A 26,424-nucleotide genomic window follows, 5' to 3' on the forward strand; every position below is an offset into this window, starting at 1 on the left:
CTTATTAATTTAGAGAATGGCAGAAAATTTTTAAAAGAGGCTCATCTTGCTGGTTTCTACACAGATGTATGCAAATGGGCTGAAAATCAGGCAAGTCAAAAAAAGCCCTAAAGCTGTTCTTTTCATATGCACTGAGAGGGGGGAGTGAGGCTGCATCTCATCTCTTCCCTCTGTCTTTATCTTATGCTATGTTTAGATTCTAAGTTCTGAGTTGACTGCATTTCCTAGGTAATTAAAGCAAATTTTTGGATGTTAGACAAAATATCTCAGTAGGAAAAATTCAATTCCCAAAGCCAAATAGCCTGTAACTATAAATGTTCCTTTGATAGAGTTTCTTTGCATTAAATAACCAAGCATCTTCTAGACTCCAAAAGATTTTTTCTCAGTTTCAAACATTATCCATAAAGTTTAAATTTTAATAAATCATCACTTTGAAAGGCTCTTTGTATCCCATCCACATTAATTTTTATGTCTCCTATCAGCCAACAAATATTGTTAAAAGTTCTCTAAAAACCATGCTTCTGAAGAACTCGGTGCAATAAGGAAGCTGCCCATCTCTGAAAAGGCTAAAGCTACAAAGAAGGTTTTCATGTGGCTTTTGCAAGCACTGTACTGTGTCTAAAACATTTCCACTTTCCTCCTTCCAGCCTCCCAGATCAAAGACCTCTCTCCCAGAAATGACCAAATGCCATGAGTCCTGAACAAACCCCAATTCTATTTTTTTTCTTTTTCTCCCTTTTTTTTTTTTTCTTTTTTTTTTTAACCTCAGGGCCCTGGCATATGCATTCCACATGGCTGAAGATGGAACAAAAGCCCTTGTGTGGCTGCACTGATGCTCTTTTAACCATACTGTGAGGGCATGGACACAAAAGCAGCATATACTGAGGTAGAATAAGACCTTTGTTTATCACTGATAATTACTAGACCCATTTTCTAAATAAAAAGTGCACATAAATCCTCAAATAAAGTGATATAATACTGAATATTTGCTGTCATAACATCCCCTGTACTGCCAGTACACTTGAGAATTTATGGCCTATTTTAATTATATTTGTACTTTATTACACAAATGATTTTTATTTTTTGCAGTGTCATCAGATTCACATTTCTGCTTGCAGTGGAATTTGTTTTCAGGCACCCGAGCACTCGCTAATGCTAAAATTTCAAGTTAATTTTCTGTCAAAAGATAATTTATGTTGTAAGTAGATTGATATACAATGATCAGCAGATTTCTAATACCATTTACTAAGGGAGCATGAAGTTACCATGACAATAATACAACTGATAAAGATGCAGCTTCCAGTTCAACTTATACATAGAATTTTTGGGGTTGTTCTTAAAAATTAGTTTCTTAGGAAGCCCCAAAGGCTGAGATCCATAATGTCTCATTTCTTTCAGTATAAACTGAAATACTGAAACATGATTTTTACAAAACACTGACATTTCTAAGATTTAGGTGTATTCTGCAAAACAAATTACTAATTCACTGTTGTTTACCCATCTGTTTGTTTATGGTCCTGTTCTGAAAGTCACAGAGTGGGATCAGGTATTTTTGCTGTATTTTAAAACTGATTAACAGTGTTACACTGTTTTTTCCAAGACACATGTGCCTGCAAACTTTTAAAAGAATGTACAGGGCAAAGAAGCTCCTGATCCTTGTCCAGCAGGGCTGTGCTGCTGCTGGAATAAACCTTGCACCCATCAATCCAGGAACAGGAAAATGCAGATTTCCACTACACTTCACACGAGGCTCTGCTGGCAGCTACGAGGGACAAACTTGGACAAGGCAGAACAGACTCCTGGTTGACAGAGTAGATGTCACCCACCACGTGAAACAAATGAAGTAAATAATGTTTTAAAAAGCATTAAACAATTTGTTTCAAACCTATTTCTTTTAACATGGACATATCTAATAAAAAAAGAAAAAACCTCAACCATTCTGTCAGGAGATGAATAAATTCTCTGCTTTTCAACACAGCTCCCTAATTGCAAAAAATTGTTTTGACAATATTTGCTTGACTATCACTTGAAAGTATTTATGCAGTATTTTTCACCATTATTTAGCATCCTTATCAGTCATTAACTGGTAAAGTGAAGTTGGATGTAAGAATACACACAAAAGCCCCACCAGCCAACATGTGCAGCAAGCAGAAGTAATGCTACAATTATGTTTAACTTCAGCAATACTCCAAGACAAATATTTTCCCAAGCAACAGAAGATAGATTTAATCTTTTTGCTTTTCAATGCACTCTCTCTTCTACTTTATTTCATCAAATCTTGACCACTCTGAAGCCTTCTGATTCTTCAGAGGAAGGATTAAACATTTACATTTATACTGTGCTGCTTTTCCTCTGAACTCTAGGATTTATGATTCAGTTTCATATCCACAGATAGCAAATTATCTCCAAATGTTCACCAGTGAGTCACTATTAAGAACTACTGAACAAGGTCAATTGACAGTCTTTGATGTTTCCCGTTATTTTAAAAGTTCCTTTTGAATGTTTTGAATTTGAGTCTAAAAATAAAGAAAAAAGAAGGTGTGTCATTATATTAGAGATTTATTTCCTCCTTTTGAACTTAAAACTTTGGCAGATCTATGGCTCATCCAGGTCACGGCTCGCTCACAGGTAAGCTACTAGTGCAGAGCAAAAGCAGCAAAAACTTTTATCCTTTAAAATTTCACATCTCATCTTACTGAATTTTTGCAAAATTAAAATTGTTTAACTTCCTCTCTCATGGCAGTTAAAAATATTTGCCAAAATAAGGGAAGGCAATTTGCTTGTTTTAGTAGTGTGGAATCTGGATGATGCATCCTGGAACTCGTTTTCTCATTTATATAATGACATATGCTGGGACATAACTGCAACACTTTGTCTGGAGACATTATTTGCACTTACTTTCCAGCAATAAAAACTAAGGTGATAAAAAATTCAGAAAGATCAGTAAGTTCTTTAAAAACTGAACTGCTAGTACTGAAAAGATTAAGTTAAACCTACACAAGGTAATTAATTTAGAAATTATGATCTCATTTTTAGCCATCTCAATTTCCAGCTTCTTTCCAATGTGATTATCATAACTTAATCTGCACCTAATTAACACCAAACTCTGTATTCTAGAGAAAGTATTAATGGCTATTCAGATGGCAGGGCAGCTCTGCATGTGTGTCTGTATCCCAGCTGAGATTAGCCCGTGGCAGGGCTGAAAAGTGACAAGTTCAGGGAGGAGGATTTGTTTTCCCCGAAGGGAACACACAGTGACTGCCCCCAACAAACCCCCACACACTCACTGCACCTCCCACTCCTGACCTGCTTCCACTCTTCCAAATTTTCAAAGGCTTGAGCAAAAGGCTCATCAATTCCTCCCTGGGCTACTACTGTGGAAATTTTGATGGATGCCTGTACACAGCACAAACTAAACCTGCCCTGGATTATGTGGTACTGACACTCCTAATGCTGAAAAGTAATTTATATGGAGTTACTGGGACTCCACAACAAGTTTTAAACCATACTTGAGGAATCTTAGTTAAATCATCAGATCCAGCAAACAGAAACAGATCATTACCCAAAGTGGTGGAACTCAGATTACACAGTACTATATTTAAGCACATCATTTAAACTTTTTCCCCGCGGTTAGCTAAAAATAAAGCAAATTTGATAGCTTTAAAAAAAACCCACGAAACCTTAACCTGCATTTTTTTTATTAACATATTTTCCAACAATATGATCCCTGTGACAGCTCCATAAACAGAGTCTGCGGGGACCACCAAAGAAACTCACTTGTTGCCTTGTTTTTCACGTCTGGGGCAGTTTGTTTTGCTGCCTGCCACCCCCCAGGTGGGGACTCACCGAGGGGCAGGAAGGCCAGGCGGTTGCCAGCCATGGAGAGCTCGTTGAGGCTGGGCAGCTGGCACAGGTGGCGGGGCACAGACCACAGGTGGTTCCTGTCTGCAGTCAGGTACTGCAGGGAAAGGCACATGTGCAGCCTCTCGGGTAACGTCATCAGGCGGTTGGTGGAGATGTCCAGGGTCTGCAGCTCCCGCAGGTCTCCGACCTCTGCACGACAGGCAAGGCAATTGTAACTACTGACACAAAAACCACCACAAAATTAAAATTAAAGCTCATCAGCAATGCTGCTTTTCTGTAGATACTGTTCTATCAATCCATGCTGAGAACTGATACTGATTGATGCCTTGTGAAGGCTGACCTAGAACAGAGGCTGGGCAGAGTTCCAGAATAAAGCAGGGATTTATTAAAAGGATCTCCTCCATGGATGCACCTTGGGCAGCACCAGAGCCCAGCCAGGGCTGCACCCAAGATGAACCAAAATGGCCCCAAAATGCACGGCCGGGCACGGGCTCTGTCCCTGGGATCAGCTCTGCTCCATTTGCACCTTGCAGTTCATTGTCCCATTCCAGCTTTAGCCCCTGCAGTCCCACCCTGCTTGTTTTTCTCTCTCCAGCCCACGGGGTTTGTGCTCCTGGGCTGAGATCTGGATCATTTGTCCTTGGTGCCCAGCTGGAGCAGGAATTGTTTTGTGTCCCTGCTCTGTACAGAGAGTTCAACATCCCTCATGTGAAGCTCAGAAATACAGACTAAAGCAGCACAGAACATGAAAAATATAAAAGCTAAAACCTGAGGCATCATGCTAATCTCCATCATCTTCATGTATCAAAAAAGATTTGGAATATGAAGGTGATGGAGATTATCAGTATCAGTTAGGAACCTTTATCAGTATGTTTGAGATCTTTCATAGAGCATTCCTGAACCGGGACAATTACTACTGCCAAAATAACAAGCATTTTCCTAGACCAAAATTAGAATGAGAGGAAAAAAAAACCAAATCAAAATGCAAACAAAAACACATTACAAAGCTTCCTGATATTGAGAGTGTTTTGCACAGCCCCAAACTCAGGAAAATTCAAAGGAATTTTCTTTTTAAATATTGAGGATGCAATGAGGGATTACTTAAGATTCTCTTGCAAGAAGAGTTACAAACACATGCATAGCACTTCTTGCTTAGTGACAGTCTTTCACCCAGCATGCTTGGGAAAAACAGCTCTGTCTTCACGATACAGTTCAAAAGGGCTAGTTTAAACTAGAAAAGACATTTCTTAATAACTTGTGAGTGATATTGTTATGTTATATTGTAGGAAGATATTTCACTAAATTCTAATCTACTGTTGCAATAATTACAGTGTCTAGGAGTTTGGTTTTTCTTTTATTTCAAGAATTCAAAAGTTGATTTTGTGTTTCAAATAGTACCATATAATTTTTTTAGGTAGGTAACAAAATAAATTCTTAAAAGTGTGTAAGGCATGATCACACCAGCAGCCTCACTTGTGCAACAGTGTTATTCCTTGTGTCTGGCCTGTGGAACAGGATGCAGGACTGACTGACAAATACATTCAAAATACGTTAAGCAGCTCTGCATGTTAGACCTCATTGTTTATTTAGTTATTCTTTTACAGTTACTCTAAAAACTGGATAATTCTATATATTATTTCCCTCAAACAGGAGGAAACCATAACATTTCCCCCAAACCTAGAGAACAGTTTTGCTTTGTTTTAAAAATACTTCACAGCAATGGAACCAACTCATGAAGTGCTCTGTGCCCCTAAAACTTGCTGCAGTTCTCAGCATCTTGCAGACCCAAATGTACTTTGCTCTCAGCTGAATGAAACCAGCTCTTGCATCTGAGAGCTGCTAAAACAAGATTCACTAGAATCTTCTACACTGAAAACACCAGACAATCTACACAATCCACAATCTGTACAATTTACAGCTCTATCACCCAGATCTTTTACAAAGATATAAATAGGGTAACACTGTTTAAGTTAAAGTTAAACAGAACCTGTTGTGCCCTTAAGCTCTCTGCAGCAGGAGCTAGAAAATTCACTGTTCCCTGAGCTCTGAGGTTGCACCTTGTATACTAGACACAAGGAAGGAAGCAAAACACTGGGTTAACCCAAGCTGTCTTCTACACAATGGGAAAAAGAAGTTCACCTTGGGAGAAACTGCTATAAATGTTACTTTCAAGACTGGAAACATGAAAAGCAAAGAAAGGGAAGTTGTAATTCAGTATTAGAGATTTTCACACAAGTAATCATTAAACAAAATGCATGTGCACATTTAGAGGGAGTTTCTGCCCGCTGCAAACAATCCCAGCATCAACTACAATAAAGACTCAGCAACACAGTTTATGCTTCCTTTTAGAAATATTACTGACAGAAGCAGCTGCCATACACAGATGATCACATTCTTCAAACCTCTTAGCTTTGATGTCAACAGGAATAAGCTTTACTTGAAAAGGTTTTTTTTTTTTTACTACAGGATTGAAAGTAAATGACAAAAGGAAAATAATCACTACTAAACAGCACAAGACTACTGTGCAAAAAGAACTGCAGCTGATCTCATTTCGAAAGAGTTTTATATTCATCACAAAGCCATATGCTTGAAAACAGTGACAGGAAAAGAGCCACCTACATTCAGCCAAACCACTGACCACATGCAGTCAATAATAGGCCCAGCTATTTTCATGCACTAACCTTTTTCTCTGCCACTAAAAACAGTTCTCTAGTTCAGTTTAGGTCCAAAATCCCATAAATGTTACGGTTGGCAAAGCTGGCAGAGTTTCAAAGGCATTGCTAGAATGATATGTTTCAAATCTAAGAGGAAATAAAAGTATTCTCACTTTATCCTTCATCCAAAAAACACATACCCAAAACTTCATCCTCTCTACCTTAATCTCCCAATGCATACCAGATGTAAACATCCACTTTCAACATCTAGTGCCACATGTTGCACAAACACCCACTGACCCACAGTGAAGTTTAAGACTAAGCCAAACAACAAAGTGCCATCACATTAAGAACATAACCCTCATATTAAAGGTATAACCCCCAGACTCCCCACCAGAGTGCTCAAAGCTCAGTTTGAAGAACATGCTCAGACACTTAGTAATGACACTCAATTGGTTTTCATCTCATTAAAGCTAAGGGAAACAATTAAGAGGAATAACACAAATATAAACAATCCATTAATAAGTTTTTCAAGCTTTTAGTTACTAAATACTATTATCCTTGCTTTTAAAGTCTTGCAGCATAAATACTGCAGGAAGCCTTGGCTAACAAACACGGTGAAAGACTTGCAAATCTCTCTTTTGCTGTCAGCCCATCAAGCACTAGGACATACCAGGGGTGAACTTTGGAAATTTACAGCAGATCCAGCAAAGAAAATGGCTATTCCCAAACAAAAAGAGCTGACAAAGGGACTTTCAGAGATTCCCCCAGCACCCCCAAGGGTAAGAAAGAGACAAGAATTATACATCACCATTAGACCACACTGAGGAGTTCCAATTACATTTAAATGAAATTCATAAAAGTGTAATTTAAAATTTATATTAGCTCTAGGGTTAACACTATCAAAATCAACACAGCAGAGCACTGAGCCCCACTCTGATACCAGAAGCCAGAAAAAACCCCAACTCCTCAGCAGCTCTGCCACCCCCCAGCTCAGGAGGACGCAGATTTGTGCAGGCAGAGAGAGCCCAAACGTGACTCCATCCGTGTCCATCTGCAGGGAGTGCTGCCAGCACATGGAGCTGGGCAATCCCATATGGTCCCAACGTGCACACAGGAGGGGCTGACAGACTGGGACTGCAGCACCCCCAGCCCACGGAAATTCAGCGCAGGCTCCGCACTCAGCGCCCTCCTCCAGCCTCCCAGGGGCCCCGCGGTGCCACGGACCCAGAGACCCACACAGAACCCCAGGCTGTGCTCCAAAACTGGGGAACTCATTTTATCCTTTTCTCCCTTGATAATATGCAGAGTCAGAAGGGATCACTCAGCTCCAAAAAAGCAGCCTTGGCATCTGTTGTAAGAGCTCTCCCAACTACTTGGCAAAATGGAAAAGTGAACTGTCCTCTTGTGTGCTGGGGTTTTCAACAAAAAGGTGCCAAATAGATCTGGCCCCCAACATAATGAAAAAAGAAACATCAGCATACCTTTAATATTTTTCTTTTAAAAAGTGAAACCAGGAAAGGATTTCAGGCAATGTCCAAAATTATTGACCTTCTAACAAAATGGACTGTGTTTATATAAACATAACTAGCATCAAGAAAAAAAAATCTATTTCTGATTCAGATGGTTTAAATGCCAGTTTTTCAAATTAATTCCCATGGTTTTACGTGAAGGAAACAAAAAAAAAAAAAAAACACCCATCTGGAAATAAGCAGCCTATACAACATAGAGTAATTGCCAAAGGCAATTCCAACTTCCTTAATCTTTTCTGGGGGTACAGGCCTCACCAGCTGCATGACCCAAAAATAACCAACAGTTTTTCTTTACATTTCAAGAGTAATCCCACCTTTCCCTGATGGGCCATAAACCAAAATTTCATCCTAAGATATATGAAACACATACACAGTTGGATTTGAGTGTATGGGAGGGAAGGGTTTACTTTAAATCTGAGTCCTTATATCCCAGTAAAGTTAAAAAGGGGGAGAGGAAAGGGCTACAGACCTACCTGCATGAGAATGCACCTCAAAGCAGGATATTAAGGGGAAGTAGAGAACCTACAAGGAATGGAAAAAGGGACTGATCAGCAAAGAGAGCTGGCACTTCAGAGGTCAGGCTGCAGAGGATAAATGCAAACTGCCAGGAGGCCAGGAAAATGGGAACTCACAGACAAACAAATGGTTTCTCAACAAGGGATTAAGAGCAAGAAATGAAGAACTGATGTCAACAAGGAGTAGAAATTAGGAGGACAAACCAAATATTAAATTAGGTTTTTGCATCATTTTTTCCTGTAAGAATAATGGTGTGTGTGAGGACAGAGACAGAATACCTCATGGGAACAAGGACAAAGCACTGCAAATTACCACATCCATTACTAAAATGAAATGAGGCTGCTTAAAAAAATTTCCATCCCAGAATACTGAAAAAAAAAAAAAAAAGGTTATATATCAAAATTGCAGATTTGGGCATGAGGGTTCTCAGTGAATAGGACATTTTCTGGGATAGCAGCCTAGGGCTGGAGGAGAAATGTAGAACCTGTTAATGTGAGCTCAGTGCTCCTGAGCATCTCATAACAACTGTTCTAAGGGGAAAGAGCACCCAAGAGTAACCAGTGACTGGAACATAAATAGAAATGCAGCCCAGATCTTCTCAAATGTAAATCATGTCACACTGGTTTATCTTTCTTTGATGAAATTTCTTAGTTAATGGCAACACATGAGGATCACACCTCACGGTAAATTACTGGGATGGAGAAAATATTATTAGTGGTGGTGTTCCTCAAGGGTCTACCTTGTTTAGACTTCTCATTTAGTGCCTGGGTAAAAAATATTAGGTTTCAGGTTGCTGTCAACCCAAGTATTTAAAGTAGTAGTAATGTGGTAGAGAACCAAATTGTCATAAAGCAGGAAAAGCAAGAACTTCTAGACTTAAGGGATAGAAATGGAAAGGAAAAGAACAGAAAATCATGATAAGAAGGTGCTGCAAGTCAGGGCTCTGCTTGAAACAGTCAAAGAGGAGAGGGACTGGCTACACTTGCTCCCTCCCAAAGGGCAATAGTGCAATTTCACCCAACTCCACTCTTGAAATAATGTTATAATCAACTTTCATGAACCTGAGCACAAGATGATTTCCCCAACTAGTTCTGTAAAACCATGCACCAGTGAGGAAAAGTGTTGGAAGTCTTCCATATTTAAGAGAACTTTGTAGCTGTCCCACTAGAAACAAAAAATCCAAGTCTATACATGCCATGAATTTGAAGTGGATACTATTATCACCTGAAAACTGTAACAGACAGGAAGTGTAAGTCTAAATTGCTGAGAGCTTGATGGAGAAGATCTCCTTTAGATCTGCTCTGGAATGTCTCAGGAGGACTTAAATAGACTTTAAGATGGTTAAAATAAATTAAATAGCCTATTATATATTACATTACATTTACTCTTCTTCCACGCAGCTCACATTCCATAGCCTATAAAAATTAAATTTTCTAGCACAAATTGACACTTAAGGTAGACCTGTGCCATCTTCAAACAAGGAAGTTTAACCATAACTGAAATTGGTATCATTAGATTTAAGGACAATGAAAGGGGCAAGCAAATTGAATCCCATTTACATTTTGACACTGCTGCATGCAGCTCTTTCTCTGTATTGTGGTGAGAGAGCTTGAAAAGTGGTCTCTAAATCTAACAGACCTGAAGGTGATTTTCCTCATATTTCTCCCATATAGGCTAATATTTGCTTAGTTTTTTAAAGGAAGAAAAAAAAAGTGGTACTGGAAGACATCTTGTGATACTGCAGCAACTGTTTTATGAATAACTCACTTTTACATAAGGTTCTCAAAGAGTTCAAACCCATAAAAATTCTATGGAAGAAGAAAGCCTCTATCCCAGCTGATCAAACTTCAATCTATTAATTTCAAAGCAATGCTTATGGCTGCATTTCACACAAATATTCTGGCTGCAAAGAACAGGGGAAAAGATTTTTCTGGGGCAGGACAGTCTTTGTGAATGAACGCAGTCACGTAACACCCCCCAAAGCTGTTGCCAATTCTTGCTTTCACCTACTTTAGCCATAAACTACATTGACTCTCCTCCAAAACACTTAAGAAGCAGACAAAGCCCAAAACCAAGTGAAAAATACATGCTTCTGCTGAACATACCAAAATAGAATCTTTTTTCCCCTTAACCTTGCTAAATGTCACATGCAAACTTAGTACCAATCTTTATTTATTTTGTGCCATCATTCACAAGCAAAGGTGAGAAAAGTGGCTCCATAAAGTCCAACCTTGCTAAACAGTAATTTTAGGTCAGCTAAAAATGGCTGAAAATAGACATCAGGTATGAGGGTCTCATTAAGTCAAATTCTTCTAAAGGTCAGTGGCTCCCCTTCTTACACCACAATTAAACTTCAGTTAACAGAACTGGCAGCTGTCTGAATGCCATGGGCCCAGCACTCTGGGCTTCTCTCAGCACACACACAGAGCACAGATCCACAGTGGTTATTAGTCTGTATTTTCTCTCACTGCAGGTCTGGAATTACATTTTTGTCCACAATTTGATGGTTTCAATGAGAACAGTTAGGATAAACCAGATGATAAAAATACCAGAAATTATCATACACGAGAAAAGGGGAAAAGGTGGGAGGAAGGGCAAGAGGAACAGGGAGAGGAAAAAATTGTTTATGCACAAAGGTAACTCAAGGCCATGAAACTATCAGGTTTGCTGTTTTCTTGGTTTGGGGTTTTTTGTTTGTTTGGTTGGTTTGTTTTTTCAGAAGACAACCTATCCTTTCATTTTGCTCTAGTGTGCTCTGCCTATTTCACTGCCCCACAGCAAGGTACTGTTGTTACACAAACAAGAGATGTGAAATTAATGTATTCATATTATTCTATGGTTTTATTAAATGATACCTCAAATTTTGACTAGAGCAGCCAAAATTAAGTATAAAGAATGAAAATAGTACTTTATCAAATATATTGCATGAAAAATTCTGCTAGCACTCTACAGAAAAAGTCTCTTATTTTTGGAGTTTTTCTGCTCTTATCTCTCTGTTGAGGAGCAGCTGTTTTCCCTTTTCTGGGTGGTAAGAACATAAACAAAAGTGACATGAATAAAGCATGAGACCTGTTATGTTTCTCTTGTTTTGTTTATGTCTGACTATCTTTACTGCTGCACATAGTCCACCATTCAATGTGCACTAATATCAATACATGGAAAGGGGGGGGAAAAGCCTTCCAGAAAAACGCAGTGCATAAAATACAGAGCTGGTGATTTGAACTCATGATGCCAGACAGCTGAAGATGGTTCCTTAAATACAACAAACCAGTACTGAAACCAAGGCAAACAAAAGGAGCATCCTAAGGAGAGATTAAGGACAGCTCAGGAAGCCAGAAAGACAAGGCTAGTCCTGGCTGTAAATTCTAGGACAGCTTTTTCCTTTCTTCGTCCAAGGAACAACTTGAGATCAACACAACAGAGTGGTCTCTCTGACAAACACAGATTAGTGGCTTCTAACTCACTACAGCACTGATGTCTAAATAATCCACACAAAGACCAATCTGTTGTGACTGTTGCTATCAACTGTTTCCAGCCAACTCACAACAGACACATCTTTCTTCTTCTTGAGGTTAGTTAGGGTTTTTTCTCTTCCTCTCCACTAAATGCATAACAAAAGCAATAGTCCAGGTTCAATTTTCATCTTTCAGTGGAAAGTACTGTTGTAGCAAGGCAATTTATGGCTCACTCATTGTCCTACTGGGAGACACCACAGAACACCCTTCCCTGAGGGTCAAATTTGACCTTCACAACAACAAGATGCAACTATAAATTTGTGTGGGATAAGGAAAAGAATCAAAGGGAGATCTTTAGCTTGGAGCCACGTTTACAGCAATGGAGTCACTATATTTGTTTTTTTAAAGAATGCTACTGGATGGGACTGTCCAAAGTCCTAAGAAAAGAAGAGTTCTTCCAGGCCACTGGCAGTTACTACAAATTGCACCAGTAATTACTGGGGAGGGACTGGCTAAACCTTACAGGAAACATTCCCACTATAATAGCCATGAAAACTATAGATCCAGACATCCTTTTCTAGCAGCAGCACCAGGAGATTCTCTTGCTCCTCCTCACTGTCCCAGCTCTCTCTGCTGAACTCAGCAGCCCAGAGAATTCACCAGCCCAGAAGGGGAGGCAGGAGCTGCTATAGTGACATGGTAACTACATGAAAAATGCTATGGACAAACTACTAACAGTTTTAAACTAAGATTATCAGTAAAAAAAGAAGACATCTGACTTCATGCAACACTAGCATTGTCCTGATTTTATAAATGCTGAGAACAACTGCAAGTCTTGCCTTAATCAGTGATAGTTTCTGCTGTTTAGTGTTTCAAATCAGCACAAAGCAGACAAGTAAGGCTTGCAATTACACTCCAAACCCCCCATTCAAGTAATTCTGAACTGCATTCCTTTACCTACACAAATAAATAGTCTTAGTTCATAAAGCTCTCAAAAGTTAAATAATTATCAACTAGAGTACACTTGCACTTGCTTGGCATCAAAGCTTTCCATCTAGAATGACAATTTAATGCAGATTTGGACAATGCTACGGTAAACACAGGTCTTTATTTTAAATACCACTGCAATAAAATTAAGTTAACTGAAATACAGGTATCAAACCCTGTGTGTGTGACATGAACCACAGGAAGGTTAATCTCACATCATACCTCGAGTTCTACACATTCTCTTCACAGGCTTTTTCCATTTAGATTTAGTGTCAGTAAATGATGCATTTTATTTTGCCTCAATTCATTTAATAGAGCAGCTGAGTAAAAACAAGGATGTCAATAACAAGCAGTAATTTAACTCTCTCACAGTGGTATGCAGAAAACTAAATTATACTTGGTCAATATGGTCAAAATGGAAATCAATATATTATAAAATTCTTCTATTGCACAGCATTAACAGTTAGTGTTAGTTCCCTTTCAAAGACTGAATAACTTTGTTCTCCAAGCTTCCCTGAGCACTCAATCCCTACTAGTAAATTGCATTTTCTTAATGCACAAGTAAAACCAACTACCTGTTAATACTGCTAATCACTGTATATACATTAGGGAGATATTAGGGAAAGAAAGCAAAAAAAACCCAAGGAAACCAAAGAGACAAAAAAGTACATTCATAGATAACTTTATAAATAAAGATTTTAGAGTTTAAGGGGGAAGCCAGTTAACTTTTAAAACCCAGCCCTAGAAACTATAAAAAATAAGCTTCAAGAGCTATTTTTTTCCTGTCACAAATCTAGTAAAACTAACAAAAAAAAAAAAAAAAGAAATCTCACAAATTTCAAATTACTAAGAGGTTTTACATGAAAAATTACTAGCAAATTAGTTTAGTTAGAATTAACAGATAAATTTATTTTAAAACAATGTCAGTAAAGGCAGCAAGCATGGACACAATCCCCCTGAAAAGCAGGTTTTGCTTGGATGGATTACTTTCACTTGTCTTAAGACCCTCCCAAAATAAGTCACTGCAGGAAATAAAAGTTACAGCTCCTTGGCAGTCCAGCACATTGAAATCACTAAGGCCTTTCTGAGGTAAACCTAGAAACTGCAAAGCAGTTACCACCATTTTTTTTCCACACATTTACAAACTGATGAAAAATTTCAGAGAAAAAACACCTGCAGTTTAGTATCTGTTCAAAGCTGAGGTTCTCTGAAAGCCTGACTAAACAGCACTGAACAGACTGTTGGTATTAAAGAAGTTCTCATACTACAGAAAGCTCAACACCATCTGTATGGGAAACATCTTTCTCAAAATACATCCCCACCTCGGAGGTTTGGTGTCAGCCTTATCAATACACATCTGTCTTCAGCCGTGTGAACAGCTATTGGCAAACATTTATGAGAGACGCCCTTCAAACTCCCTTGAAGTTCAGTTTTACTTTTGGGTAACAGCTCTAACCCAAAGACTTTTACAAGTATTTTAAAGAGCATCTGTTTTGAAGTTGCAGAAGTGAGAGGTTCATATATCTCACATGTGTTTGAGCCAGGCAATCAGTAAAGGCTTATCTTTACAATCAGATAATCAGCAGAAGAATTCAGTGATGACAGATGAGTAACAAACCAACTTTTTCTTCAATTCCTTTACTTAGGAAGCAGGTCTGAGATGAGGCACTGCACAATTACTTGAGCTGAGGTTAATTTCTCAGAGTGGTTTCAGACTGACTTACTCCAAGTGCCACCCTGGGGCTGCTCCCCGATGGAGCCAGGCTGATGCAGCATTGCTCAATGCAGACCCCGCCTCTGCCAGCCCCGGGGTGTGCTCAGAGCCCGAGTGCTGCCAGCCCCGGCACGGAAAAACCCTGCTATCAAATTCCAAAGTGGAGGCTGTGCTGTGCTCTCAGCATGTTGAGGGAAGAAGTTTCAAAAGCAGGGGAATGGCACCTTAAAAGAAGTTGTAGTAACTTACATGAATTTTCTTTTGATGTAGATGTTTTTCTTATGTAAGAATAAAGGTAAAAGATCCTAAACATTCCTTTTTTGGTTCGATTGGGCTTTTCCTAAAGCACAAAAGCAAACTAAACCCCCCACAATATCTTTAACACACTATATCATAATAAACACAACAGTGATTACAGTACTGATGACAGTTTCCTGCACAGCAAAGCAGCCAGACAAGCAACGAGCCATCACACTTTCTCATTTACCCATCACACTTTCTCATTTACCCATCACACTTTCTCATTTACCAAGATTATCAGAGGTGCCACCAAGAATTTTGGAGGTGGGAGGGGATTTGCCAGAGCTATGAACAGAGTAATGATCTATTAAGCTTTACAGTCTACTCTGATAATCCATAAAATTATGAAACAACTAGAAATGTTAGGTTTTATAGTCTTAATGGATTTCTAGATACATTTTTGTAACTAACACCTTCAAACACTCCAAGCAAGAATACACAGAATTACATCACTGCAAAATGAAATTTCTTGCAGTCTGTTTTTCTACATTTTAGATTCAACTCCACAGGAATAAGACTGACCAAAAGCAACCAAAGACCCTCTACTTCTTTCTCTCATTTGCTGTGCAGACAATAAATTCACATAGAACAAACACCACAAATGGAGTAATGACTGAATTCAAACAGAACTGTAGTCACTTTCAGACTGATTTGTTCCTGTGGTATGTAACAGTGTCACAACAAGTCCTCCCCATAAATTTCAAACCCAGGTTTTCAAACAATCAAAATGTAAAAAACAAATAATTCTATTTGACCTTCATTATTTAGGTCTGTGTGCCAGGTCTAATCACTTCTCACGAGCACATTCCACTTCTTAAAAACAGACTGTAGAAATACATATTTCAAACTAAAAGGAACACAACACATTGTTTTGATGCTACAGCCTGAAGCCCTTTATCTGAGTTTTATCAAAGTATATTCTATCACTGATCAAAGCAGCAATGACAACTTAATGTTCTCTAAAGTTACATATTGCTGCATAATGCTGCTTCCTACTTTTGTCTCGTGGCCCCTGGCTCTGCATGACATTGGGGGGACATTCAAAGGTCAGGAGATTTCCTCTCCAAACCCTCGGTTCCTAAGTGGCAGCTCTATCCATAGCAGGAGTGGGGAGAGGAATTTCATCAGGGCTCTGTTCCCATATACCCTAGAAATTTCAGGTTGTCATTTCTTCTGTCTGATGTTTCAATGACAGCTTGGTACATTACTGTATCAACTATCTGTCTGTCTGGCAGCATCTCCACATCACCCTATTACTCATTTTATTGTCATCTCAAGACCGCTTCTCACTCTAGTATTAAAATCAATATTTAATCTTAAATTCCTTTCAATTTATTGCTTTGCATACACCACGTAACTAGCTTTTGAAAGCAAAGTCTGGAAGTTACTTGGACATGAAAGTGTTTCCTTTTAAAAAAAAAATCTGCATTTCAACAATTCACTGAGAAATCTCAAATTGAGTTTACTAGAAAATTGTTATGCAATTTTATGTTTAATGAACTGTGTTGAAATGAGTTGTACTTAAGACTCCTTATTTAATAAAATGGCATAAGAACATGCAACATAACTACCATGTTTCTACAGTCACGTTAAGACCTCCAACATCTTCACAGAGTTTTAAGCTTCAGATGAATGGTTGTCAGGATTACTTAAAGCACTCTCAACATCTTCAAAATTCCTGCCTACCCCCACAAACAAGAGGAAAAGCCCTGGAGAAACGAGGCTTACAGTCACTTGAGAAATCAAGGACTGCCGAGCAGAAGAAGGAGCCAGGATTTGAGAGGCAGCACCAAATCTCTGAACAATGGAGAATCCAGTTAAATCTGCTCCCATCCTCTCAGGAATGTGAGAATCATCCAAGTATCCCCATTAGAAGCAGCTCCAACTCCTTTATCTCCTATCAGAGAGCCCTGGAGGGGAACAGCTCTGGGGAAAGCCCATGGCCCAGAGCTCAGCACAGACGTGTCCCTGCAAGGATTCTGATTTTCAGGAGCTCTGCTAAGCCAGAAGCTCAACAGGCTTGGGAGCACCACGGGCAATAATTAGATTGGCTCCTCCTGCCCCATCCTGGTTTCACCTACACCTCATCAGGTTTCTTAGGAGCTCCTCTTCAAAGGAGGGAAGGAACAGGGAGGGGCAGGAGGGGGTAATTCTGTGCGTTTGATGCATGGAAAACTCACTAGGATCTCACATGGAACAGAAGGGAACAAATGGCAGCATTGGCCCATTCTCAGAATCCAGTTTCAAAATGAAAAACATGAGGATCTGGGATTTGGAATTGAGAACAAAATCAGAACTGAAAATAAAAAAATCGGGCAACAGCAAGTCACAGGCAGCCTCACATGGATACAGTGTTACCCTCTACAATCAGGGTTGTTCAACAATCCATTAATAAAGTAATTAGTGATCAGAACTCAGGTGGAGTCATTCTGAGATGTCTCTGTCCAGACAGGTGATGCCACCATAACTGTCACTACAATCTGGCAGCCAGGAAGAATTGCCACATGAAAAGGGAACATTTTAGTAAGTCTCTGCCCAGATCATACAAAGGAATTCCAACAAAACAAGGATGTCTGAGACGCTGATGTACAGCACCCAGCTCCCAGACATTCCTGGATCTATTAATGAACTCAGTAATTACATCAGCATACTGCTCATGCTTAAATACAGTCAAAACTCAATCAGGCACAGATTTTTTTCATGTTAAAGCATCACCAAAGCTAGAGGCAAAAAAAAAGTGTGATTGAGCCAAATTCATTATAATCTTGCTAAAATGTGCAAGAAAGAAGAAAAAAATCAAAATCAATAAAGTTATGTTACAATTTCGAGTGACCTTTAAATATGATAAAACTAATATTAGAAAAGTGAAAACACTTGGTCGTTACCTTGTGCTACAATAGGATTTTAGGCTTCCAGTTATTGACATGAAGCCCCCATGCCAGGCTTCAGTTTCAGTTTGTGCCTCATCTTTTTTTCTGATATGAAATGACCACAGAAGTAAAAATCTGTTTCATAAAATTGTAGGTACTTGAAAATATAATGCAATGAACCATATCACAATTTCTTTTTTTTAACTAAGCCCATGCTCATTAAAGGAGCCTAATTTCTAAATACATTTTCCAGTGATTGCTCAAAATTAGAATAGCAAATTTTAAGATGGAATTTTCTAGTCCAATAAGCCTGGTACACAAAGCAATATTTGAATCTCTAATTTAAATGTTACAATGAGAGACGCTGATGGCTTCCTCCAACTGGTTCCCATTAGTTTTCACATTACTGAATTACAACACATACATACTCAGCACATGCATTTCTGAGGACCTGCTGTGCACCACCAGAATGAGGAATACCAGGAATACCGCAGGCCATTGTTGAAGGAGATACTTTTGTTGGATTTTTTGTTTCTTAACGTCATTTCTGCTGCAGTTACGGGAAATATTTCAGTTCCAGTGCACCCAATAGAAGCCCATCTGGATGAAGTGTTGGAACAAAAGGCTACATTGGAACAACATTTTTAACCATAAAATATAGGTCTGGAATTTTTCTGGCTATGTTTATGCTATTTTTGTTACCAGCATCCAGTGACATTATGGACCTTCCGTGGTACACTGAAAAATGCTGTATGATAGTAACAAAGAGGCTTTTAAAAGCCCCTCAACAGGGGGAAGTGGAAAAGCAAATAACACTAAGAAGGGGCAAGCAGACAAAGACAGAACAGCGAGCAGCTCTAAGCACAGATGACTCATTCTGACATTCTATACAGGTGAGGGTACACAGGAAAAACTTCAGTTAAGGAAAATTTCCAGGAATTTAGTGGAATTCTTTTATTCTCTGTCTTCACTTCCCTCCCCATAAATTTCAAGCACTCAGAAGTACTAGTAGTCCTCCTGAGATTTTAACCCAAACCAAATGTTTCAGCAAGGCAGACTGTTCTAAAATCTCAAGCAACCAACATCCTTGAATTAAATAGGTACCAGTGTGTTTGGACGTGCATGGAAGTTAATCCAGAAGGAATACCAGCTGGACAATACACTGCCCTGTGCTTTGGTCACCTCTGGCAGCCTCAGAATCCAACCCCTATCATTTCCCATCCACGTTGCCATTTTGTTTCTGACTCCTCCCTGCTGTAATTTCTTTTTTTTTTCCCTTAAAAAAATTTAGCCCTTAAAGGCTGCCTGGATACAGCTGTATTGGAGTTTGTACAAAGCCAAAACATTTAAAAGCTTTTCCTCCTAGAAATCTAAGGAATGACTTAGAGATACTATCAGGTATTTTTATTGTGCTTCTGGATTAACACAGCATTATTACCAAAGCCTTACTAATCCTGATGTGAAAAACACAACACAGTAACAGGCAAGTGTGGGTAAGTTCTGCATTGGTTTTGGAAAAAGTTATAATTATTTGTTGTTGAACCTAAGAGGTAATGTAAAGCTCAGTATGCTGACCCTTGGTTTTCTACAGCAAACTGAAGGTAGAACTGACTTATGAAACACAGCATATATTTTACAGATTTGTGTAAAGAAAACCTTGTTTTTAATAATTAGGCATCAACTCCTTCACAGAAAACAACATATCATTATAATAATTAACATTTTTATTTAGGAGGCCATGCTCCTTTAAATAGTCACATACTTCCAGAGTGCAAAGCTCATGTAACCTAATCTGTGTTTTCCTCAAATCCCCACAAGTCCATTTACTTAAAAACACCACGCTCCTGGATGGGTGCCTGGCGTACCAAACCTGGCCCGTCGTGCATATTTTTATCCATGTTACTAAATTAGGAAAGCAGAGTGGACTAAGGTTATGCCAACTTGGAAAAAAGAACAGGGTCTGCATCAGTTTCTGCCTTTGCTTTTAAACTCAGAACCACTATAAAAAAAAAATTGAATTTTATTAAGTATCAAAGCAATCTGCCCTAAGCAGAGACAATAATAAAAGCAGAAGGGAAATCTGGGGAGAAAAGGTAAGAAGCCAAATTTACTCCCCTGATTTTGAAGCCTCTAAATCAAAATGTGGAGCACAAGTTAAAAAAAAACGAGTTAGGACCACATATTTTCATGCCAGGGTCTAGAGTAAGAATTGAATTATTGGCATGCTGTACCCATCAGTGGAAATCTACTGTGAAAAGAAGGGAGGGAAGAAGTCGTGTTTATGTGCCTTTACTTGAGATTTACTGAAATCCCTTATATTGAGTTCTATTCAGAATTCTAAGTTGGGTATTCAAGAAGTCTTTACCAGTTAAATACTGGTATGAATAGTAAATACAGATATTGTACTTTACAACAACATTAAAAAAGTGAGAGAAATGAATATGCAGTTTTCATATCTGGAAGTTTCGCCTGCCCCCAATTAGTGAAGCAAATTCCAAAGCCAAGCAGACTTTGCAATAATCACTCAACATTCCAAGGGTTACTGTATAAACAGACAAAGCAGCAATCAACAATTATCGTTTGATTTATAATTTTAGTAACAACTGAACCCTCCTTGTCATTACACTGAAGCTACCTATGCAAGAGAAAATTATGTAGGATTTATCTATAAAAGTTATGTATTTCAAAATTCATCTTCCTGAACTCTTCCAGCCTTATGGAAGCACAAGCTGGTTCAGTTACAAAACTCACTGATCTTACCGCTATTAATTTCCTATTAACTTAGAGGGTTATTCATTATGGAGAGATAATTATTAATTTCCTAATAATGGGTGGGAAGACTCAATCCTCCCTAACATTAAATATGATCAGCCTCAAAAAGGTGTGGTCTTAACAAATGGAATGGGAACACCCAAGTTCTATTTCTGGCTAACACTGACTCCTGCTGTGCCCTGGAGCAAATCACTTCTGTTAAAAACACTTTTTTTCCACTCTGTAAAATGAGGATAACACTCCCTTATCAGCTTCACAGGATCTTTCTCAAATGCTTTGAAGATAAAGTTTTATAAGCCTACAAATGTATTTTAATGAGTCTTAAACTGATTATATTTCTAAAACAATTTGCCTTTAAAAGGAAAAGGATTTGAAGAGAACTGAAAAGAAGGGTCTCTGTGCTGTTAACCTCCCCTAACATTGCTGCAGTTTGCACTTTAAATACACCAAAGGCACACAAATTCATTTTCCTTCAGTCTGCCTAAAAGAAGCAAAACGGCAACAAGTGGATGCAAGCTGCAGAGCCTGCAGAGACCCCCGAGGTGTGGATGTGCCGTGGAGCCACCCCATCCTGGTGCTGGGAGGAACCTGCCCTGGACCCTGGCACAGACCTGCACCCCTCCAGCTGCTCCCTCACCTGCACTTCCTCCGACACTCCAACAAACAATCCCACTGCTGACTTTTGCTATTATTTGGTCACTTTTTTTATTTCTTGGTCAACGCACTCAGCTCTTGGTTTTTAAAGTTCCTGAACAACAAACACAAAGGGAACCATGGTCTAGCCCATGTAAAGACAACTGCTGATTTTTTTTCTCCCTCCTCTTAAAGGGAATTTTGCCAAAAGATGGGCTGGGATCATAAACCATACCCTCTTCTTTAATTACTTAGCTTTTGCTCTTGACTTGGCAAAACATTAAGCTTTTCATTTCAGTAAATCTATAATTAACTCCAGCATGTGCTGAGTAAACATAACCTCACTTTTAATTAAATCTTAGAACAAGATGGTACAAAACTTGCTGTTTCTAAAAAGAAGTACCTTTCAAATAATGGGGAAAAAAACCCTAATCCTTGTCAAATAAGAAACTTGAATCCAAATTTGAGTATAATCCACCCTCTTTTAAGTCATCTGTTCCCCAAACATGCATTCCAGCTACAAGACCAAAATGTAAACCTGAAGAGCCACCACTACACATCAAAGGACTCCAAAGCTAAAATCAAACCAAATCTAAATGGTAACAGCAAAACAGAGAACCTTGGTTTTGGGACTCTTCAAGAATAATTTTTATCATGTATATCACTGGATTTTTTTTTTCCAAATGACACAATACCTATTACACAAAGAGAAATATTATTTCTTAAGAATGAAAGGAGCTGAAGTATCATATGCATTATAACCATCAGAAACAAAGGGGACCCTCAGTAATTTGTGAGTGAGAGAATTCAGCAAGATTCAGAAAATGTCCTTCTGACAGTACATGCATATAGTACTAACTCTATGATTCTAAATTAAAATGAACTATCAATTCACTGAACAAAAGGAGAAATCTCTGAAAAAATAAAGTTCAGCTACTGTGAAAACACAGTGTCATATCTAAGTCAAGCTCTTACATGAACTAATGTAATAAAATAAAATAACCATCTTTCATTTGTGCTGACTTCTTCCAGTAACATCTTTGGTGTCACACATTTCCAAATGGCCCTCAAGAATTTAGATTATTTAAGTGCTACATTTAAATAGTAGAAAACTTGACAAAACTTACTTCATGTTCAAGAACTGCATTTACCAGAGCCAAATAAATGAACTAAGAAACTGTTACAGACAGCAGCTACAAGATTTACAATTTGCAGAACAAAAAAATGTTGTGCATTTAAATGAAAACAAGTCCTCAAGAGAACTTTAGAACATTAAATCTCTTTTTACTTATCTGCAACTCTTTAATCAGCTCGTCTCTGAAAGGCAGAACCTCTCAGGGATTCTGATTACCCCAGAATGCAGATACTGAAGACTCTGCATTAGGCAGAAGCTGGTCCCCTTATTAATCTTATCTAAAGTATATTCAAAATATGACATTAAGAGAATTCCACAAAGCATTTTCTTCCAGCCATTTGCTATTATATTTCAGCCTGAACACACTTATTCTGGACAAATTTTATCCTTTCTTTCTCATCAAGTTCAGCTGAGTCCCCCTGCGCAGTTCTCACAGCTGCAGGAGGCTGAGGGAAGCCCCTCAGCAGTGGCAAATCACACACAGAGCCTCGAGGCCAGAGCTCAGATCTGACCCGAGGTGGCAGCGATTTGGGAGCGTTTGCTGAGCACAAAGGAGGGAGTCTCACTCTCACTACCAGAGTGCCACTGCACAAAGGGTGCTTCCCATCTCCAAGGGACACCATCTCCATCATCAGTCCTCTATTGCCTGATCTCCTCAGGAAGCTAAAGCTGATGTCTCCACACTGGCTGCATGTATTTTTATCATTCTCCCTCATCTCCTGCCTTAAAATGATTTTTTAAAACTCACTGAACAATCCTGACCATACCTGAGAAAAGCAGAGTGGGTGTCATTATTAAATTCTCCCATGTTTTATTAAAACAAGCACTTAAGAGATTAAAACCCTGCCCATCCCAGTGCAGATAAACCACAGCACAGACTCAACCTCTATCAGAGTCTGAAGATCCTCTACAATCAGACCAGAGGCTTAAATCTAAATCTTGAATGCACACCACTTCAATTAGTTTAAAATTTGATTTCGACAAGACAAATCTTAAATACTAAAAATGAACAGTAAGAGCACAATTGTGGAACAAAGCCATTAAAAATGCATAATGAATCAACACATGCTATTAATTGCATTGTTTCTTCCAGCTCTTAATCACAATTAAACAAGACACAGCAAAGAATCATTCTTAAGAATTAAAATGCAATAGAACAGTGGGGTTGTTCAGACACATAATAGCAAACATTTACCATCCAACTGTTCTGCAGCTGCAAGAAGGATATTTTTTAGCAACTGATTTAGGATATTACTGAGAGTATCTTCCTAGATATCCATGGAATTTTGAAAAAACAGACAGTACTTTTAACACCAGACACGGGGAATGGAGACCCAAGAGGAATGCCAGTGCAACCACTCTGAAGTCATTTCCATAAATGACTGTCATCTAAACCCAAAAGCACTTTTTAAATGCAGATCTTTAAATTCTGCACAAGTAGAAGCTAAGTCATATCTTAAATGGCTCCTTATTATAAATTAAGAGCCATTTAGAGCTGTCTTTGCCAGCAGTGCAGTGTCTGCTGCACAGAAAGCAGTGAACACAGTAAAATGATGCACTGCAGTGCAATCACATCCCATCCTAGCTCAGCTGAACTTTGCCAGCTTTCCCAGCAGAATGCTAGCTGACACTATAATGAAGATTCATGCTACCAGTATAATTAAGGATGAAACAATTCATCAAAATTTATTATTTTGCTCTCCTTTTTCAATTGCTGAACATAAGTGTTATTTTGAAACTCTTAAGATTTTTTTTAATGAAGGCTTTGAAGTCCTCACAATTTTACAGAGAACATCTAAGAAAACATGCTTGGAAGCCCTCTTTGGGGATTCCTAAACTTCTGTTTAGGAAACAGTGCAATAGATGAACTCTCCAGTGGGCAAATGATGCAGTGTGAGTGAAAGGCTGATCCTGCCGGGGCTGTAACACTTGTGTGCCATCCAGTGCCACTGACAGGGACAGGATGAGTACCAGCAGCGGCACAAGGGACACCACCACAAACACAAAGACCACACGCTGCTGCAGGCCCCAGTGCACAAGCAGCAACACCAGCAGTATTCCTAAGCATGCAGACTTGTCATGCACACAAAAAACACATTCAGGGACAATGCTCAGGACCAAATTCTCTATAAACTTCAGGAGAAATTTATTGCAGCAAGTCTCAGCTGATACCAGTTCCTAATCAAATGTGGTAGACTCCAAATCAACTCTTCAGTAATGTAAATTATCCTTTTGAAAGTCTTTTTTGGAACCTTTTTAAGTTAATGTGTGAAGTTTTGCAGAAAATGTGTCACTTTTTCTTTGAACAAGTCTTTCTTTCATGGTACAGCACCATAAGGTAAATTATCTTTGAGGAACATAAAGCACACTCAAGTCACTCCTTTCTTCTGAATGTAGGACATCTGAAAATTGATGGAAATTTTACTGGCCCTGGGTCATAATGTTTAACAGGTTTATCTAATTTCATTCCAGAGCATTTACATAGTCATATACATTTTTTTTTCTTTCTAATCATAACCATCCTTTGACTTTTTTTAAGCAGTCTAGAAAAGTGCAAGGAAAGGACAGCAAGATTTCTGCACCCAAAACTTCAAGGAGCATTTGCAGAACATTTCTTGAGAATAAACAATGTGAACTTAAAACACATGAAGGTCACATTGAGAAATTAGTTAAAATAGAGCCAAGAGCTAATCCTGTTAGATTAAGTTAGACCAGTTTTTTGAAATCATAGCCTTAAATTTTTATCATCTCTGCAGATCAGAAAATGCAAATACACCAAATGAAAATTAAAAACCAAAATTAAAAAAGTATTTGAAAATCACCATCATCTTCTCTGAACAGATATAAGGGTGATTGAAGAATAATAATGTTATATCTGCTTATCAAAGTATTTAGAAGACAAAAACCAATCATTCAAAATCTGCCTATGGCTAACTTTTTCTGACTTTGTGTCACATTTATTTGAATAAGTTTCGCTTTTTTATTATAAACTAACAAGACAAACATTTGTTATCTACTGTCACAATGAGCTAGAACTGCCATAGGCAAAGCTACTGGACATGTGTCTTTTTAGAAAATATGAGATTGGGGCTGTTGGGCGAAAAAAAAAGGAAGGAAAGACCGGAATCCTTTCTATTGTGGAAAATTGGAAGAAATATCATTTTATCATAATGACAGTTGTCATTGGCATTTTGTGTCTTCTCAAAGAAGTTCAATATTTCCTTGATACGATGGCAAAGGCTGTTAAATAAATCCATTTTTCCCACTTCAGCAGCATTTCTTGGGACTCTACAAGCACACAGAGCAGCTTTTCCCTAACTAGTGCCCACTGGGAGCACTCCAAACTGCAATCCTGCAAGTGCAGGGTGCAGCACTCAGAGCACCAAGGGCAGATCTTGGTGAGTGAGGCTGCAGGGCTGTGTGAGGGCTGTGAGCCCCCAGACACTCACTCACCTGCAGGTAAATATTTCAGCTGGTTGTTCGCCAGGCGAAGGTGCCGCAGGGAGCGCAGGCGGCCGATCTCCGGGCACACGATCTCCAGGGCATTGTCACTCAGGTCCAGAAACTGCAGCTTAACCAGGGAGCCAATGGCTTGTGAGAGAACAGATTAAAGCATCAATGTGACCCAGGAGTGACATGAAAACCTTCTCGGGACTGTGAGAGGAGGACAGGCCCCAGCAGCCAACAGCTGTGTGTGAGCACATCTCCAGGTGTTAAAGGGGTCTCACAGCTCAGTGCCATCAATTGTGGGAATGCTGCTCTAGCTCACAAACAGCTCTGCTGGCAGTGAGACAGGGGGAATAAACACAGGGATATACATAATACTCCTATCTCCAAATGTAGCCACGACATTTTCTGAAAAATCCTTTCCTTAGGATTTTTCCTCCTGAGAAGCTGAGAGGCCTCAGGAACAGAAAGCAAACATTGATTGTCTGCTGCTGTGGAATGCAACAGGTGCATCTGGGATTGGTCTCATGTGGTTGTTTCTAATT

The 26,424-nt window shown here is 38.9% G+C and overlaps 1 protein-coding gene across 8 annotated transcripts in view; it reads right to left on the reverse strand.

Annotated features, from left to right (window-relative positions):
- The window catches only part of LRRC28 (leucine rich repeat containing 28), a 51,920-nt gene that overhangs the window by 15,941 nt on the left and 9,555 nt on the right, over positions 1 to 26,424 (reverse strand). For 5 of the 8 annotated variants that reach the window (XM_054272687.1, XM_054272686.1, XM_054272688.1 and 2 more), the window contains 2 exons: positions 25,886 to 26,023; positions 3,847 to 4,053 (listed from right to left, as the gene is read on the reverse strand). In XM_054272687.1, the coding sequence (XP_054128662.1) occupies positions 3,847 to 4,053; positions 25,886 to 26,023 (345 nt within the window). Of the gene's footprint in view, positions 1 to 3,846; positions 4,054 to 6,545; positions 6,583 to 8,523; positions 8,559 to 25,885; positions 26,024 to 26,424 lie in introns of those variants that run through there. The other 3 variants (XM_054272689.1, XM_054272692.1, XM_054272690.1) reach the window with 3 other exon arrangements.

Source organism: Melozone crissalis, unplaced genomic scaffold, assembly GCF_028551555.1.
Source record: "Melozone crissalis strain CALT ecotype California unplaced genomic scaffold, PUWL_Pcris_2 ptg000014l_1, whole genome shotgun sequence".
Taxonomy (NCBI): domain Eukaryota; kingdom Metazoa; phylum Chordata; class Aves; order Passeriformes; family Passerellidae; genus Melozone; species Melozone crissalis.